Source organism: Capricornis sumatraensis, chromosome 23 (assembly GCF_032405125.1).
Source record: "Capricornis sumatraensis isolate serow.1 chromosome 23, serow.2, whole genome shotgun sequence".
Taxonomy (NCBI): Eukaryota; Metazoa; Chordata; class Mammalia; order Artiodactyla; family Bovidae; genus Capricornis; species Capricornis sumatraensis.
The window spans coordinates 45925526-45944655 of record NC_091091.1 but is presented as its reverse complement, the minus strand read 5'-3'; the positions used below and the strand labels follow the sequence as shown (position 1 = coordinate 45944655).

Below are 19130 nucleotides of genomic sequence, written 5' to 3'. Positions count from 1 at the left end.
GGACATAGAGGATGCAAGGGCCTGAAATATATGAGCCTCATGGTCTTAGGAGATGGAGGCCAGCATCAGAGTCTCAGCCTCTGTGTACCGACTGTGGCCTGGCCGGCCCTGGTTCAGCCTCTTTCGACTGCTTGATTTATTCTTCATTGCTGTTTTCATGTGGCCTGTGCTTCTCTGCAGAGGCCTTGGGGAGTCTCTCCAATCATGATTTTCAAAAATAGTTCTTCAAAGGGTGCAGTGTTCTTAGAAAAAGATGCACTCAGGGCCACATGTTTCCAGCTGAGTTTGGGTTGACATGATTGAGGTTTGTAAAAAGCATCTGAGAAAACCAGAAAAATGCCATCAGCCAGACAAGAGAATGCTTCCAGCGGGTTCCCATAGCTCTGAGAAGGAGAACCCAGAGCCTTTTCCATGGGAATCCCGCAGCCTTGGAATTCACTTCCTGTTCTGACATGGAACCCTCAGAAGTATTTATATCTTCTCCAAATGGGGTTTCCAGATCCTGGGATGGAATCGAGGATCTGGCTGGGGTTGGTAGGAGGAACCTGCCTGACCTGGGAAGGCAGGAAGTGGAGGCATTGTGTGTCGGACAAGCCTGTCTCCTTCCTGGCCCCAACCCCACAAAGCACCGAAATAGGGGATTCCTTACAGCCAGAGTCCTGAACCGCACGTGGAAACTGTGGACAGGAAGACACATTGGGAAAGGGAGTTCTGAGATCAGAGCCCTCAATGGTACTATAAAATCCCTGATTTTATAACTCACTCTTTAGGCCCAGACTTTGATCATTTTAAGCACTTCAAAATGGCTCTTTAATTTTGCTCATTTCCTTTACCACTCAGCATGGAATCAACCAATTTCTGGCCTATGTCCAATGACCACTGCTTTAAGGTTAAAGATTTGCTACTTCTAACACCTGATGATTTCCATCTTCATCTTAATTATACTAAATGAGTCCCATGCAGATACATATGCCCATTTTCTACTCGTTTTTATAAGGCAGGGGAACCACAGGATATATTCAAGTAATTGCCAGAGAACAAGCCGTCCAGACGAGAATGACAGCCGTGCTGGGGCTGGAGGCCACGTGGGGATGTGCCCACATCCAGCCTCCAAGCGTGGAAGCCCTAGTGGGGAGGGTGTTTCAAAATGTGGGTACATCAAGAGGTACCTGTGGGTGGACTGCTCAGGGACAGACCAGTGAGAGGGATGGAGGCCTCCACCTGGCCTTCATCTTCTCTGGATGAGCCCCTACTGGCTGCTTTGGCTGGAGGCCTCCCTGAACTGCCTGGTATCGTCACAGACATTAGCCCATTTTGTATTTTGCTGCCCTTGGCTTTCTGAATGGCTTTTTCTATGTCACTTTGACGTGTTCATTGACTAGAAGACCCCACTGGGCTCTCTCAGTCAGCTCCCACCCATCGGGCTCATTCACTGTTGGGTCATTGGACTTCTCAGAACAGACAGCAACCCCTCACATCAATGATGGAGTCAGAGTTAGCTGCTGGGCAGATCCTTGCCTGGTCTGTCCAAGTGACATCTGTTGATTCTGTGATGGGGCCGCGACTCCCCAGGGGCCTGAGCCTGAGTCCTTAGATGTGTGCTTTTTGCCCTTGGCTTGCTTGCCAACAGAGGACCAGAGCAAACCATCTGATAATGCAGGCTAGGTCTCTGGACCATCTGTGAGTCCACTAGAGTGGGTTCCTGGTGGGGGCATTTCTGGGCTAAAGGGTAAGTCCACCTGTGATTCTGCTGGGCATTGCCAGCGTTCCCTGCCTTGCAAGCTGTGTGGGCTTTTTCTTTTAATAAGTGAGTTAAGTCCATTTGTATTCATGGAATGACTGATGTTTAGTGCCAACTTTGTCATAAATTTGTGATTTTTTTGGTTATTTGTTCATCTCTCAGATATGTATTCATTACTTTTTGTGTATAATTTTCTCCTAGTTTTTATTAATAAGAAGGTTTGGGTCCTTGTTCTATGGTTACATTTTTACTTGTACCTTTTTAAAATTGAAGTGTGAATAATTTTCAGTGTTGTGGGAGTTTCAAGTGTCCAGTAAAGTGATTCAGTTTTATGTATGTGTGCATATGTAGTGTGTATGCATACACTTTCCAGTTATGTATGCATGCACGCATGCACGCTAAGTCCCTTCAGTCATGTCTGACTCTTTGTGACCCTGTGGACTGTAGCCCACCGAGCTCATCAGCCCACGGGGATTCTCCAGGTGAGAATAGTGGAGTGGGTTGCCATGCCCTCCTCCAGGGCATCTTCCCCATCCAGGGATCGAACCTGTGTCTCCCGCATCTTCTGCATTGCAGGTGGATCTTTCAGCCAGTGAGCCGCTGGGGAGGCCCTTCTATAAGGTATTGAGTTCAGTTCCCCGTGTTAGGCGGCAGGTTTTCAGTAGTGTGTCTGTTCATCGCGAACACCTCGTTTATCGCTCCTTTTGTACTTGTTCCTTTTTGAATGTCCTCAGTCCCTAGTCTGAGAGCAGCTGACGGAATAAGAGAGGCTGGGAAACCAGAAGGCTGGTCTGGGCGTCTCTACCACTGTTGCTGCACATTCTTGCTCACCTTGTAGGCACGTGGCAGGACTGTTCATCCCTCCACTTTGACAGCCTGCCGTGGTCACTGCAGCTGAGCAATTGGAAGGCTTGGGAGTGGGAGCCGTGATGGGCCAGTGCAGTCTCTGCGCCCTTTCTCCTAAACTCCGGGGTCACGGTAGCAGAGGCCAAGGTGGTGCCTCCAGGGGGCTCTTTGATGAGCAAAGCCGCATGGGCTGGCTCTGGGCGTACCTTGTGCTGCGGCCACCTGGGAAGGGGCTTCCAAGGCCGATTCAGACTCAGTAGGTCAGAGGTGAGGGCTGAGGCTCCGCCTCTGTATAAGGCTCCAGGTGTGGTCAGTGCTGGCCTTCCTAGCTCACAGTTTTAGTAGCCAGGTGCTTGTTTTTGTTCCTTTTTTTATTGCACTGTAACCTAGCTTAGTAGTTCTCAAAGTGTGGTTCCTGGAATAGAAGCCTCAGTACCACTACCTGGGAGAAATGTACACTTCCGGGCTCCTCTTTGTATCTACTAAGCTGGAAACACTGGAGCTGGGCTGCCCCAGATAATGGATTTCAACAAGGTCTCTCTGTGATCCTGAAGCATGCTACCACAAACTGCACCAGTCCAGACTCCTACCTCGGTAGGTGGGCTCCAATCAATTATGACTTGTGTTTAATTTTGAGTAACAACACATCCAAAAAGCAGTGGCTTGAGAATGGAAGAGTTTATTTTTGTTGTAAAAGAAATCCAGGAGTGGGCAGTCTGGGGCAGGTATGGGAGGCCTACAGTGTCCTCAGAAGTTCAAGTGTCTGTCTTTCTGTTCCAGAGTCGTTCAGGTGTGACCCTCATTGCGATGCTTGTAGAATAGTTGCCAGGATTCCAGCCATCACGTCTACATCCATAGTGAATACCCAGTGAACATCCCCTCTTGAGACCCTCCCAGAAGTTCTTCCAAAGGACTTCTGCTTATTTCTCACTGGCCAGAGCAATAGCCTACCAGAGCAAGATGTGGTTTTTCGCTAGGCCTGTGATCACCCTGAACAAAATGAAGATTCTCTAAGTAAGAAAAAATATAAGAATGGATATTGAGTAGGCAACCAACTGAGTCTACCAGAGATGGTGGGAACTTGGGGTCATCAGTGATAATGTTTAAGACGTGGAGAGAGCAACATTCTGTGAATTGAAAGAGTTGTTGGATGTTGTCAGAGAGTGGGAGGTTTTAATTTACTGGTTCAGAGGAAAGGAAGCTTTGGGTATGGAGACATTTCAGGGATGGGATGTGGTGTAGGAGTGGGGACTGGAGTGGAGGTGATGTCATTGAGTGTAGGAATGGAGGTGATGTCATTGAGTGTAGGAGTGGAGGTGATGTCACTGAGTGTAGGAGTGGAGGTGATGTCATTGGTTATAGGAGTGGAGGTGATGTCATTGGTTGTAGAAAGGGCTGGAGTGGAGGTGATGTTATTGGTTCGGAGGGAGGTGGAGTGGAAGTGATGGCCCTTGGTTGTAGGAGCGGCTGGAGTGAGCTGTCCTTGACATGAGCCCAGGAATTTTGCTGTTTTCACTGCTGCCTCCTAGGTGCTCCATCTACGTCAGCACCTGGTACATAGTAGGTAGTCTGTGGATATTTGCTGAAGAAAAGGAGGTCGAGCAATGTCTTTGAAAGAGCAGGTAGTGGGGTAAAAGTCTGCCCTGGAAGCTCCTCCCCATCACCACGCACGCACACGCCACACGTACCACATGTGCACCACACACACACACGCCACACGTACCACACATGCCACGCACACACACACTCTGGGAGGACAGCTGGCTCTGAGAGGGCAGTTTCCTCTGCAGGAGCCTTGACCAAGCTTCTTCTCTCTTGCTTCCATTGACACCTCGAAGTTCAGTCTGAGTTTTAAATCAGTTTCTAGTGTCTAGTGTTACTTGCATGATAATGCTCAGAGCTCCCAAGCAAAGCAAGGGGAGGAGGAGAGGTGAAAGCTGCCAGAATTATCAAGCAGAATGGAAAGGTGGCCATCAATGGCAATGCCTCCTCCCAAACGGTGGTGTTAGTGAGCCCCTGCTCTTACGTACCACTGGTGTGGCAGACGGTGATCCTGTCTAGTTATAAGCTGTGTCCAAAATGGAGATGGCAGGGAAACAGTCGTGTGTTATTTCACTAGAAATGTGCTACACCTCCCTGAGAAAACCACTGTGAAGGTTTCTGTGAGTGACAGATTGTCAATGATTTCTACTTTTTCTTTTTTAAAAAAAATTAATTTATTAGGAGGCTAATTACTTTACAATATTGTAGTGGTTTTAGCCAAACATCGACATGAATCAGCCATGGGTGCATATGTGTTCCCCATCCTGAACCCCCCTCCCACCTCCCTCCCCATCCCATCCCTCAGGGTCATCCCAGTGCACCAGCCCCGAGCACCCTGTCTCATGCATCGAACCTGGACCAGCAATCTGCTTCGCATATGATAATATACACGTTTCAACGCTACCCTCTCAAATCATCCCACCCTCACCTTCTCTCACAGACTCCAAAAGACTATTCTTTTCAGTGTTTCAAATTTGACAGTGATTATGGCTTTTATAATTTAGAAAATTTTTTAAAAGGAAAGATCCCTTACTGAAAAAAAAAAAAATCCCCTCAAATAGTCGCCTCCGGAAACTTTAACCACGAGTTTTGATAAAAGCTTAAAATGCTCTTTTTCTGTGCTTTGAGAATATAATTCATGCTTTGGTATAAAGAATTATGGGACTGTCGATTGTCTGGGACTCCTTCCTCAGTGTCAGGTTGAAAGGTGTGAGCTAATCATTGAGTGGAATATCCCTCTTATCACCTGCAAGAAAGTCCAGGTAATCCTTTTATTCGACAACTGGCAGGTGTGTGTGGGTGTATTCACGTGTGCATATGTATGTATGTATATATTTTTGACTTCCAAATATGTGTATGTGTTCAGATTTTTGTTCAATAGTCTTAAGACTTGAGGATTATGATATAATTGGAAAAACAGCTCTGTCCAGTGACCCAGTGACCATTCTAGACACTGTCTTTGAGACAGAATAATCTACATTGCTCTCTGCAGTAAATGCATGCATGACCCTTTATATGAGTGCTGCGTGCAGACTCCACACATGCCATCTTTTTTTAAATTGAAGTATAATTAATTTATAATGTTATTTTCGGGTATACGGCACAGTGGTTGAAATGCATATCTAATTCTTTTTCAGATTCTTTAACCTTGTAGGTTTTCACAAAATATTGAGCAGCGTTCCCGGTGCTGTAAGAGTTACATATTTTATATATAGTAGTATATATTGGTTAATCTCACACTCCTAATTTATGCCTCTCCCCCTTGCCCCTTTGGTAACCATAAATTTATTTTCATTGTCAGTAGGTTGCTTTCTGTTATGTAAGGAAGCTCATTTGTATCTTATTTTTAGACTCCACGTTTAAGCAGTATCATATGTTATTTGTCTTTGTCTGATTTACTTACTATGATAATCTATAGGTCCATCCATGTCGCTGCAAGTGGTATTATTCTTTTTTTATGATTGAGTAGTATGGCATTGTGTGTGTGTGTGACCCATTTATCTGTCGATGGACACTGAGGTCGCTTCTATATCTTGGCTGTTGTAAACAGAGCTGCTATGGATATAGGAGGTGGCTGTATCTTTTTGAAGTATAGCTTTGTCTGGATATATGCCCAGGAGTGGGACTGCAGGATCATATGGTAACTCTATTTTTAGTTTTTAAGAAACTGCCATACTGTTTTTCACCGAGGCTGTAGCCCACATGGTTTCTTGAAACTTGACCCCAGAACAATAAAAATAACCATGGTGCCTCTTCCCCCTTTCCCTCTGAATCCAGAGTTCTTCCACTCCCAGGGCTTGACTATTTTTGTCTTAACACCATGTTGACATCTTAACATTGCTCAGCACCCTCCCCTGATCTGCTCTGGGTCCCAAAAAGGGAAGGCTCCCTTCAGAGGGCTGCAGCCGCTGCCATTGCTTTCCCCAAGTCGGCTTTGTTTCTTGGTCGTCAGCCCTCCCCAGTTTGTCTCCTCCTTTAGAGAGAAATGTTTATGCGTACAGTAGGAGAAACCTCTTTACTGTCTAGGAAGGGCTGGCATGGACAGGAAGCCTTGTTTCCTGACAAAGAAAGGACCCGCTCGGGCGTTTCCGCTGGCCCAGCTGCCTTTGGACACCCCTCCATCCTTGCCGTCTGACCTTCAGGTTGCCGTCTGTTCCCCTGATTTCTTCTCTTTCCTCTTCCCGGAGGCTCCAGCTCCAGCTCTGTTCCTGCTCTGGGGCTGGGCTTTGGGACTTGCAGGTCCGAGCACAGCTTCCTCTCCTGACCCTCTCCTCTCCTCTCCTCTCCTCTCCTCTCCTCTCCTCTCCTCTCCTCTCCTCTCCTCTCCTCTCCTCTCCTCTCCTCTCCGCCAGGAGCTGTTTATTCCATTTGTTCCTTCCCCCCACCCCACCCCCTTTCCCCTCTCTCTGACTCCCCGCCTGGGTTGCAGCATCTCTGCGTAGAAATTTAGCAGAAATGTGCTGAAATAATTACCGGTTACCAGCTGATTTTAAACAGAAGTCTGGATCCGGCGGGAGACAGGGTGCCACATGAACACCCCTTTCCACACGAGGAAATCAGCTTTTCAACCGCTGCCGGAAGGTGAAGCCTTGGTCGGTTAGGAAACAGAGAACATACCCGCCAGCTTTGTCCATCGCAAAAGCTTTTTCTTTGCTGGCTCTCTTGCTTGTTTCTCTGTGGGTCATGAACAGGCTCTTTTATTTCATCTTCTTGTACTGTGATTGCAGATGGTTTGGGGATTTCTGTCTTGTTGTATGGGGGAAATATCAAGCCAACCATACCTACTGGAGAAATTGGGTCTGTTCTGAGCACCCAAGGCCTCTTCCTCTTTAGTGATCTCTCCATCCACAAATTGGCATGGTTTGAGCTGAGATGGCATGGTTTGATGCTATCTGCCACTACCCTGAGTCACCCCAGACTGCCCTCCACCCATTACCGCTTTTTTAAAGCTCATGTGTCCACACTTTATCCTTAGTTGACCTGTCTGACCTTCCTGCCTCACCTGTGGGCCGACCTGCAGCAAACTCCATCCCTGAGCATCACCCGAGCGGCAGCCTCCTGTGTCCCTGTGCTAGAACGTGCTGTGCTAAGTGGCTTCAGTCGTGTCCGACTCCATGCGACCCCAGGGACTGTAGCCCACTGGCTTCCTCTGTCCATGGAGTTCTCCAGGCAAGAATACTGGAGCGGGTTGCCATTTCATTCTCCAGGGGATCTTCCCGACCCAGGGATCCAACCTGCATCTAAAACATCTCCTGCACTGGCAGACAGGTTCCTTATTTTGAATGAAAGGTACGATGACCTTTCATTGCCCAGGGTACAATTCCTTATTTTGAAAACTGACAAAGAGAAGAATTAAGCACAATATTCTGGATAACAAAGTGGATGAGGTGTGACTTTAAAGACAAATCCCAGACGAAATATACAGAAGGAAGAATCAAATTAGGAAATCATCTTTCTGATTCTTCCTCTTACCTCTTCACCCTCATTGTCACCCCACCTGGGCTGAGGGACAGCAAAATCCTGCCCGAAGTGAGAAGAGTCTGCGATTCACCCCCTGGAACCATCCAGCGTAGCCTTCCATTTGATGGCTACACAGTCCTACCCAGCTCACTTCTTTGATTTCCTGTGATACTCAGGGATGGAGTTTGCTGCAGGTCGGCCCACAGGTGAGGCAGGAAGGTCAGATAGGTCAACTAAGGATAAAATGTGGACACATGAGCTTTAAAAAAGCGGTAATGGGTGGAGGGCAGTCTGGGGTGACTCAGGGTAGTGGCAGATAGCATCAGATTTTTAGGAGAGCCTAAGACCCCCCTGTAGGTGATTTTAGAAGCTGGTATTTATTTTGATGACCCAGAAATATCAAAATAAGCTTGTTACTGTATTTCTAAGAGAGTCTGTTGTATGATGGTCTAACGTTTGAGGGGAGAAAATATCACCTCCCGAAAGAGTAAAATGTGTAAGAAAATGTGGCCGTGGCTTGAAGGAAGGCTGTTTTTCTTAGAAATGTCTCTTTGGTTAATTGGCCAGCTTCGGTCTGGTTTCAGAGGCAGGAAAGTGCACAGAACTGAGACACAAACCTTACAGAATATCTTTCTAGAGAACTGCTTCAGTTTGACACCAGAATTCATCTGTCTGGAAATAGATTATTCTAAGACATAAATCACAGCAGGATCCTCTATGATCCACCTCCCAGAATACTGGAAATAAAAGCAAAAGTAAACAAATGGGATCTAATTAAAATTAAAAGCTTCTGCACAACAAAGGAAACTATAAGCAAGGTGAAAAGACAGCCTTCTGAATGGGAGAAAACAATAGCAAATGAAGCAACTGACAAACAACTAATCTCAAAAATATACAAGCAACTTATGCAACTCAACTCCAGAAAAATAAACGATCCAATCAAAAAATGGGCCACAGAACTAAATAGGCATTTCTCTAAAGAAGACATAGGATGGCTAACAAACACATGAAAAGATGCTCAACATCACTCATTATCAGAGAAATGCAAATCAAGACCACAATGAGGTACCATTTCACACCAGTCAGAATGGCTGCGATCCAAAAGTCTACAAGCAATAAATGCTGGAGAGGGTGTGGAGAAAAGGGAACCCTCTTACACTGTTGGTGGGAATGCAAACTAGTACAGCCACTATGGAAAACAGTGTGGAGATTCCTTAAAAAATTGCAAATAGAGCTGCCTTATGACCCAGCAATCCCACTGCTGGGCATACACACCAAGGAAACCAGAATTGAAAGAGACACATGTACCCCAATGTTCATCACAGCACTGTTTATAATAGCCAGGACATGGAAACAACCTAGATGTCCATCAGCAGATGAATGGATAAGAAAGCTGTGGTACATATACACAATGGAGTATTACTCAGCCATTAAAAAGAATACATTTGAATCAGTTCTAATAAGATGGATGAAACTGGAGCCAATTATACAGAGTGAAGTAAGCCAGAAAGAAAAACACCAGTTCAGTATACTGACACATATATATATAGAATTTAGAAAGATGGCAATGATGACCCTGTATGCGAGACAGCAAAAGACACACAGATGTATAGAATGGACTTTTGGACTCTGAGGGAGAGGGAGAGGGTGCGATGATTTGGGAGAATGGCATTGAAACATGTATAATATCATGTAAGAAACGAAGTGCCAGTCTATGTTCGATGCAGGATACAGGATGCTTGGGGCTGGTGCATGGGGATGATCCAGAGAGATGATATGGGGTGGGAGGTGGGAGGGGGATTCAGGATTGGGAGCTTGTATACACCCGTGGTGGATTCATGTCAATGTATGGCAAAACCAATACAGTATTGTAAAGTAAAATAAAGTAAAAATAAAAAAATTAAAAATTAAAGAACAAGCAAACAAACGAACAAACAAAAGTGCGTTCTCTGGATGCGTTTCCCTGCCTTGGGCTGTCAGGGTTCCAACAGCGATGCTCTCTGCGCCCATGTGTGATGTTATGGTTTCTCGCTTGTCCCTTGCGATCCCACTGATGGAGTCTGGTGGCTGTGCTGGTTTGCCCCCTCCCCCAGCCTCACTGTGCCCTGCCACCCCTTAGCAACCACCCTCCCCTGGCTCATTTCCTACTGTGAGCCAAAGGGCCGCAGTGATTAGAATTGTGTGCCAACCAGGGAGCTATGGCTCAACAGGGGCTCATCTGAGAACACGAAAGATTACGTATCACCTTAATACTTGGAAAGAAGAAGTGAAATATCTTCTTCTATCAAATTGGTTCATTATGGCACTTTCCGGCCTGTGGAGGCCAAGCATCTTGAGGCTCAGGCAGCTTTTCCGCTTTTTGTACTAAGGATTGCGTGCCCCAGCGGTACCCTTGCCTGGCCCAGATTCAAGTATCTTCTTGATGCTGTGTTGGCAAGGTCCCCACTGTCCTCCCCACTGCCCTCCTGCCCTAAAGCTGGGGCAGCTCGGGACCCTTGTTTCAGCACAGAGAGGTGCCCTGTTGGCATCCAGCTCTGAGGTCTGCAGGTGGACATGGTGAGTCAGGAACAAAATCTGGCACAACCCGCTCCCCTGAGCATCCTGCTCTCTGCCGGCCCTGCCTGCCACCCCGACTGTGGCCAGCCCCTTGTTTGCAGAGGCTCTTCTTCCCCAAAATCACATCCCATCAACTCTCAGGGAAGTGATGGCCCAGCAAGTCTGCTGAACTCTCTTCTCCTGAAAGCTTTTTCCTAATAGATGCAATAACGTATTTACCTTAAAACAGCTGGCTTTGTGCTTTCTATTCAGACTTTCCATATTGAAAATATACCGTCTGTGGATACCTGCGCAGGTGGGAACATTGTAGATGAAAGCGGTGACTCAGGCAGCTCGAAATTTAGGCAGGTGGTCCTGTCTGGACAAGTATGATTCAGAAGAGGCTCAGGTAGAAACGTTGAAGCCCAAGAAAGTTTCTGCTTAATCTGTGAGGGTTCATGGGTGCTCTGATATCTTTAATTATAAATAATAATACATTTCACAACAAATAAAGAGCTTTAGAGGAACACCTGTAAGCACTGTGTAATGGTCCAAGGGGGACTTAACTGATCTAAAGATAAGAGTTTAACACATTATTGACTGGAGACATATTAATACATCTTTATTACTCAAACGTTATTGACTGGGGGCTTATCAATATGTTTTTAGAGAGTGATGCAATTAACATCACTGTGCAAAGCTGTTAGAGCTTACAATTTAGGGCTCCTTATACAACTTGTGGTTTTGTTATCATTCACATTTTGTTCCCTTAGATCTTTGTTCCAATCTTGTGCATATTATAAACACAAGTTTATTACTATAGAATTTTCAAAAGTGATCCATCACAAAATTGTGAGTGAAGAAGAATTTTTTCAGGGAGTTTTATGCAGATGCTTTCTCTGATGTCTGAGTGACATATACCTTAGAGTCTCAGAAGATGCTAGTTCTTGAGAATATAATTCCGATGCAGATGATGTGAATACTAGACCTTAACAAAAAGACAAAAAAAAAAAAAAACCCTTAGTGATTGATTCTCATACATTAAGTGAAAACAAAGCTCACATTACTAAGAAGACTTCACAGGTGTGGCAGGTGTCACTATTGACTGTAATAACCTGCAAAGTGTTAGTAAAATAACAGAATTAATTTTTAGCCAGCCAAAATAAAAAAAATGCTGGGCACGGTTTTTATATTGACCAGGGGATTTTTGTGTCAGTTCCTGCAAAGCTTCCCCAGTCGAATATAGAAGGAACCCATGGCTGTTAGACAGGTTTTCTGGTTGGTTTTGGTTTACCCCCTAGAGCCCAGCCCGGCTCTGGGTAGGTGAGCTCGCTGGGTAGTTGAGGGTAATGTGTTTTAGAGAAGGGAATGGAGGGGGCTGTTACTGTTGAAAGGAAACCTGCAGGGCCCAGCCCCATCAGGCCTCGGGCTCAGGAAGCGTGCTTTGAGTTTCAGTCCAAAGAACAGAAATGTCTGGCAGAAGCTGCTGTTTGATTCAGCTTCTCCTACAGAGGGCAGAGCCTTTAGAGGTGACAGGTCTTCATGAGGGTGATGTAGTTTTAAATTTGAGCCATGAATAGAGAACTCTTAAGTCCAGTCTGCATGCAGAGTGTATGAGAAGAATAAGACCTTGTTTCCTGGCATGGGCCCCACTAGGGGATCATTTCACGGCTGATGGTTGTGCTTCTCAGAATCCACAAAAAGTCCTGATCAATATGTTGTCAGGAAGGTTTTTCTTTGACTACACATTTTTCTTTTTCCCAGTTTACCAACTGCGTTCTACTTCAAGGAATTTGTTTTAACTCTTTCAAGTCACAGTTGGAACATCTGACTTGCACATGATCACATGAGGATTTACATTAAATCAGATAAAAAAGTTAGAAAATTAATTAATAGGTAGGTAAGTAAGTAGGTGTGGGATAGGCAGGTAGACCTCAATTAGTCTGTAAATAAACCATTAATTTAAAGAATCGATATCAGGATGGAACTAGCAGCCTGGGACCTGCATCACTGATAATTTGATTTTTGATTGTTTGAAAGAACTGATAAAAGGAAGCCACAGAGAAAGGAAGAACTTTTCCACTTACCATCTGAGCCACCAGGGACGCCCATGATATTTTACACTTAAACAGAACTGACGGCTTCTGAAATACTCAGTTGTAAAGATTTCTCTGTATAAATTAGCAAAGCCCAGCTTTGCCATAGGAGCCATTTTTGTTGTTCGGTCACTAAGTCGTGTCCAACTCTTTGTGACCCCATGGACTACAGCATGCCAGGCTCCTCCACCATCTCCCAGAGTTTGCTCAAATTCATGTCCATTGAGTCGGTGATGCTGTCTAACCATCTCATCTTCTGCTGCCCCCTTCTCCTTTTACCATCAAGCTTTCCCAGCATCAGGGTCTTTTCCAATGAGTTGGTTCTTCATAACAGGTGGCCAAAGTATTGGAGCTTCAGCTTCAGCATCAGTCCTTCCGATGAATATTTAGGGTTGATTTCCTTTAGGATTCGCTGGTTTGATCTCCTTGCAGTCCAAAAGACTCTCAAGAGTCTTCTCTAGCATCTCATTTCAAAAGCATCAATTCTTTGGCGCTCAGCCTTCTTTATGGTCCAACTCTCACATGACTACTGGAAAAACCATAGCTTTGACTATATGGACCTTTGTTGGCAAAGTGGTATCTCTGCTTTTTAATACCTTATCTAGGTTTGCCATAGCTTTCCTTCCAAGGAGCGAGCATCTGTTAATTTCACGGCTGCATATCGTTCTCCAGATGACAGGGTCAGCAATGACCACCGTTTGTGGGGGCACTCACGTTCCAGGCAGGAGGACCCAGGGGCTCTTCCCTTGTTTGTGCAAGCAGGCATACTGGCCCGACCCCCTGATGGCTCTCCTGCCTTGGTCCCACAGCCAGGAGGCCCACCGGGGGGACCCCTGAGTTCTGTCTGCCCCTGCCCCACCAGCCTCGCCACCATCCACCTGTCCTCGCTGGCTACGGTGCCCAGACTCAGAGAAGATGGGGCTGGAGTGGATTGAAGACAACTGGCATTTTAAGAGACGTCACTGTTCTAATCAGAGCCTGGTAGTATGGACTCATTTCCTTTTTGTGTATAAAACATCTCAGAAAATACGGCCCGAGTTTTCCAAGAATCTTGCCTATGCCAGTGGTTCCCAGGACCTTTTCATCTGCCCCTGGATGCCAGAGGCCTGCATGCAGCCCACTGGCAGCCATGCCTGTCTCTACTTTGGGGCCTCAGCCCTGGGAAGAGATGACACCTGGTGAGGAGTCACTGCCGTACTTAGAGTGAATAACTTTAAAACATTTATAGAGTAGAGACTTCCCTGGACATCCAGTGGTTAAGACTGTGCTTCCGCTGCAGGGGAGCAGGTTCAGTCCCAGGTCAGGGAACTAGGATTCCACGTGCTATGTGGTGTGGCCAAATTAAAATTAAAAAAAAAAAAAAAACAAGTATAGAGTATTCTAAAAGATGAAGAAGAAAGACAATAAAAAGAGTACAAAATCAGCAAAGAGGAAAAGAGAAAGTCTCTCTCCCACCCCCAGTTCCCGATCCCGTGTTGCCCTCTCTTGGTCCCTAGGGTCTTCTGGGTCCTTCCAGAGATATTCTGAGCAAATAAGCATGGACTCAGGAGGCAGGTCTGACACACTGTCCACTCTTTGCTCACTTGATAATGCATTTATAGACGATTCCATGACTACACAAGAACAAGCGCCTCGTTCTTTTTCACCACTGCAAAGTACAAAGTGCTGTAACTTACTTAACAGGCCCCTACTGATAAATATAAGGTGGTTTGCAGACCTTTGATATGACATGTGGCAACGAGCAACACACTGTACATGTTTTAGACCCACTGCTGCGTTAGACGTGAGCACAAGCGCCTGATGAGTTACCTCCTGCCTCCACACTTGCCACAGGACATACGTAGCATCACTATTTATGGAATAATAATGATAACAAACATTTGTTACATGCTTAGTAGTATCAGCTACTGCACAAAACACCTTACCTAGATCATTATTTTATTATAGTATTGCCTAGATTTTAACATTTAGTATTTATATAAATAATATATATATGTTATTTACTATATCAATTATGATTATATAAATATATTGCTTATTATTTAAGTAGGTGAATTAATAAAAATGAATATGATAATTAGACACATGATATCTAATATTCTTACCTTGTTATAGTGTCAACCTCAATTTTATAGGTGAGCTGGGAACTGAACCTGGTATCTGGCCCCAGAGTCAGAGTCAGCCTGCTCAATTATCTACCATCCAGAAGGGTTTCTGGGCTCCTAAGTACACCAGGGAGCATGGTCACTTGAGAGCTTTATATGTGATAGCAGTGTATGTGGAAGGCTCCTGAGGGAACCCGCGGACGTCTGGCCAGGACTGGTCACCACGTGTGCTGAGGTGCTGGGGCAGCATATGGCCCAGGGCATCAGTGACTCCCATATCCGCAGCCCCCCAATGTCCCCACCCCGCTCACCCCAGGCAGTGCTGCACTGCATCTGCTTGTCTCTGGGAGAGCCTGGAGTGCAGAAGTCAGTACTTCAGATGTGGGCTCATCAGATGTTTTGAGCACAACTCTCATTTTATTTTTAGTAGAACCAAGTGTATTTTCTGGAAGCAGCGAAGAGCAACAAGAAGGAGCACGTGAGACTGTCTCTGCTCCCCCAGTGGAATGGAAGCTGGTCAGAGACCCCCTTCCAGATGGTTCTAGCTCTCCAAGCAACAGCTCTCAGTCTAGTGACCTCTCTGAACCCACAGAGGGTCAGCAGCAGCGCCTCCCAAAACCCAAGGTCCCTTTACCAGGGTTCCTTTGCCCCTTCCAAGATCTGTGCGCATCTCCGCAGGAAGAACACGGTGTTCAGATAGAAAGAGAGGCCCCGGAAGGTAAGGAGCGAGGGAGGCAGGGATGAGATGGTTCTTCCTTGATCTTCACAGGGAACACTGTGCAGGGTCTTGTTGGGCCCTGGTTCACCCCAGCTTCCCTTGTGATGCTGCCTTTATCCATCCATGTGCGCCACGAGGGAAGCAAGCCCAGCAGGTCTAAATGGTGGGCACTTCTGACTCACAGGCAGGGAGAAGGCAGCGTTGCCCAGGTCAGGAATTCCCAGCCCTGCTGCACACAAGGCCAGTGTCGCCTGGGGTTGGGAAGAAGGCCGCTTCCATGTGCGGCTCTCGGGCTGAGTGAGGGAAACTTTGAGATGCTGGTGTGGCTGCCCCAAAGGCAGCGGGCCCACCAGGCTGCCCATGGTCCTCGGGAGCTGACCAGCTGGGCTAATGGCCAAGGGGTGCTTGTACTGCGTGTACCAGGCACTCAACAGGCGTGAGGGCCCTGACCTCACAGTGCGTTTAGATGGGCCCCTGTCTCAGCCTCTCTAGAGGCTGAATTCAAACTAGACCATCCTTTCTCTAAAGGCCAAGAGGCTGACCTCAACTAATAATGCAGAAACTATTGATTATTAAAAAAAACATTTAGGAATAAAATAGTAAAAAGATATCTGGTGCCCAGTTATATCAGAGGAAAATTTAGATTTCCAATCACCCTATAAAAATGTCCCCAAAGAGCTATAGCTAAGGACAGAAAGAAAACTAATAGATTCTGAAGCTTTGGATTGGAAAAGTTAAAGTATTTATGGTAATTGATGAAAATAATTTTTCTGGGAACACAAGTGAATCTCTAGCTTGTTATTCACTAATAAATGAAAGAAACATGTATTGAATGCCCACTATATACCATCAGAGAAGCACTTATTAAACACCTACTGTGTGTCAGGCACTGTGCTCAAGGCTTCCTGCCCTCCAGGTGCTTGCAGTCCTGTGCCAGAGTCACTGTGGTCATAACCGTGCCTGGGGTGACCTGTCAGGAAGCTGAGGATGCCCCAGGTGATACACGCTGGGGCTGGTCAGAGACATCTTCCTCAAGGAAGTGCTTTTGAGGAAGAAAAATCAGACCCCAAGGGTGGAGGGAAAGACACCCAAGAAAGCAGAGTGGATGGAAAGAGCAGGGCTGATGTGGGGTCCAGGGGACCACAGTGCAGAGGTGGGGAGGAGGCCCACAGGAACCCAAGGACCCTAAAGGGTCAGCCTGGAGGGTCCTTATAAACCCACTAGGAGTCTGGACGGGATGCTGGGCCAAGTCCTTGGGGGAGACCTAACTAGATGTCCTCTGAAGGCAGGTGTCTCCTGGACTATGCGGAGGATGGATGGGAGAGGTCCAAGTGGGGGACGGGGAGATGGTGCTGATACCAGCCAGGCCTAGTATAGAGCACATCACTGTGGAGGCCTGGCCGCCCAAGCAGAGGCTAGGAAGGTCATGGATGGAGCTGTGCTGTGAGCGCTGAGAAGCCGGGCCTGTTGGCACTGCTCTTGGGGTCTCTGGATCTGGCGGTGGGAGAGGTGGGAGGACCTCTGGCTTCCCTGAGTATGGGGTGAGCTAGAATAAAGGTTCACACGGTATGGAAGCAGTGTGGTAGAAAGTGGAATTAACTCTGGCTGGCGGGCTAGGGACAAATATCTCAGCTAAGAATCAGTCCTGGAGCAGGACTGGGGAGCAATAGGGAAAGATCTAGAAAGAATAGGAGCAAATGCTTAGAAGAACAAGAATGAGTCGTGAACTTCTAAGTAGCATGTTGTTGGCGAAGAATTGAAATTGGTACCTGATGGGCAACGTCCGTCGTGAATGAGCTGTGAGGCGTCCGGTGTGCTTGCAGAACTTGTTGGTAGCAGGGGCGTTAGTGGACCTTGGGAGAATATAGGACGGCTGGTCCAGACCAGGGAGGATCTGGGTGTGATGGCGGAGGTTATACTGGGGGGTCAGTTAAGGGACCCGTGGGACCATGGAGTTGCATCCTGTGGTCACATGAGCCTTGAAATGACCACCTCTCCCCACCCAGCAGAACCAGCAGCTCCAGCGCCCCCGGGCTGGCAGTCTGGCAAGGCTCAGGGTGAATATGTTGTGGTCCAGCCCTCCAGAAGGTCCCAGGCTTGTGGGGTTGGAGCATCCTGTGATGGCCCCACTGACGCTGCTGATGTGTGCAGCGTGTTCCACGGCGGGCACACAGAGGAGGCAGGATGGGGTATGCCTGGGGAGGGGGGCCCAGCTTCCTGAAAACTCTGGGCTCAGCCTGAAGGTAGGAGTTGCTGGGTGGTGGCATCAAAGGGGTTTTGTGGAGATGGGAGGGCGGGTGGGTGAGGAGAAAGGAGAGCGTGGTTGGGTTTCAGACCACAGAGGACTGGTGAGGCTGCGGCTGGGGAGGGGCGTGTGATGGGGGAGAGGGGAGTTCAGATGGGAAGAGTGACCTGGGACAGACACAGTGTTCCCCGCGGAGCAGCTGGTCAGTAAGTGGTCAGTGAATCCATACGAATCCCCCCTCTCAGCACCCCAAAGATGACTCTGCCCCAAGTGCTGTGACATCGGCTCAAGCCCTGACCTTTTCCACCAAAGGGTGTCAGAACGGCCCCAGGATGGGGCTAAACCCAGGGCTGAGACACAAAGTCCCAATTATGAATGTCAAGCCAGTGCTGGTCGCCAGTAGATTAAGGGGCGGGATAAATAATTGAACACCATTCCTCTGTCTTACATCATTAGTGTAGAAACATAAGATAAATTAATTCATGGTCCCCAAACAACCCAACTGTATTAATTGCCCAGGACACACTTAATATGAAGCGCAAAATAGAGGACATTTCTTTGCCTTGGCTGCAAAAGCATTTTTGCCATGGGAATACCTGCGTGGCATAGCCACTCTCGAGTCTGGCTGTCCACAGACATGCCTCCCTGAGACCAGGGCACCTGGGGGTCTGTGATGGGGCGTGATCTCGTCGGCTTAACGAGGCCCATTAATAACCCACTGGCATTTCCATTTTCCAAATTGTCTTCTGTGTCTAATGGTGTTGAAAAGCCAGGAGAAAAGCGCCTGGTGCCCTCTAAATGGAATTCTAAATCTTCTCTCCCAGGCGATTACACGTGCTGTGACTTGGTTGTTAAAATAAAGGAATGCAAGGCGAGTGAGCACCCCGCCAACCCCGAGTCCAAGCCAGCACCCCCAGAGCCAGCGCCCCCCGAGGACCCAGAGACCCACGTCCTGCCAGAAGACTGTTCTGAGAGCCAGCAAGGGCCCAAAAGCTCCCTGACCTTGCAGGTAAGGCAAGGTACACTCTGGCTCGATTCCCGCCGAGGGGAGGCTTCCCGGGGAGCCCATGGGCACACAGACTCACTTCTGCTGCTGGAGATCTGACTCCATCTGACTCCACTTCCTGGCGGCTGTGTGACTCTGGGCAGGTCCCCTAACCTCCCTGGGCCTCTCTCCCACCATGTGAGGAAGGAGATGGTGCTATCTACCCAGGCTAGGCTGGGGATCTCATGCCATCAGTGGCGACCATGAGTGGAGCAAGGAGAGTCAGCACGTGTCGAGAACTTTCTGGGGCTCAGACAAGGAGAGGGTCACCCCCATGAAGCGGGAGTCCGTCCCTAC

The 19130-nt window shown here is 47.4% G+C and overlaps 1 protein-coding gene across 2 annotated transcripts in view; it reads left to right on the top strand.

Moving 5' to 3' along the window:
• The window catches only part of C23H10orf90 (chromosome 23 C10orf90 homolog), a 243710-nt gene that overhangs the window by 202071 nt on the left and 22509 nt on the right, over window positions 1-19130 (top strand). Inside the window, exons 5-6 of one of the 2 annotated variants that reach the window (XM_068961756.1) lie at window positions 15253-15543; window positions 18613-18797. In XM_068961756.1, coding sequence (XP_068817857.1) covers window positions 15253-15543; window positions 18613-18797 — 476 coding nt within the window. The remainder of the gene's footprint in view (window positions 1-15252; window positions 15544-18612; window positions 18798-19130) is intronic. The other variant, XM_068961757.1, reaches the window with a different exon arrangement.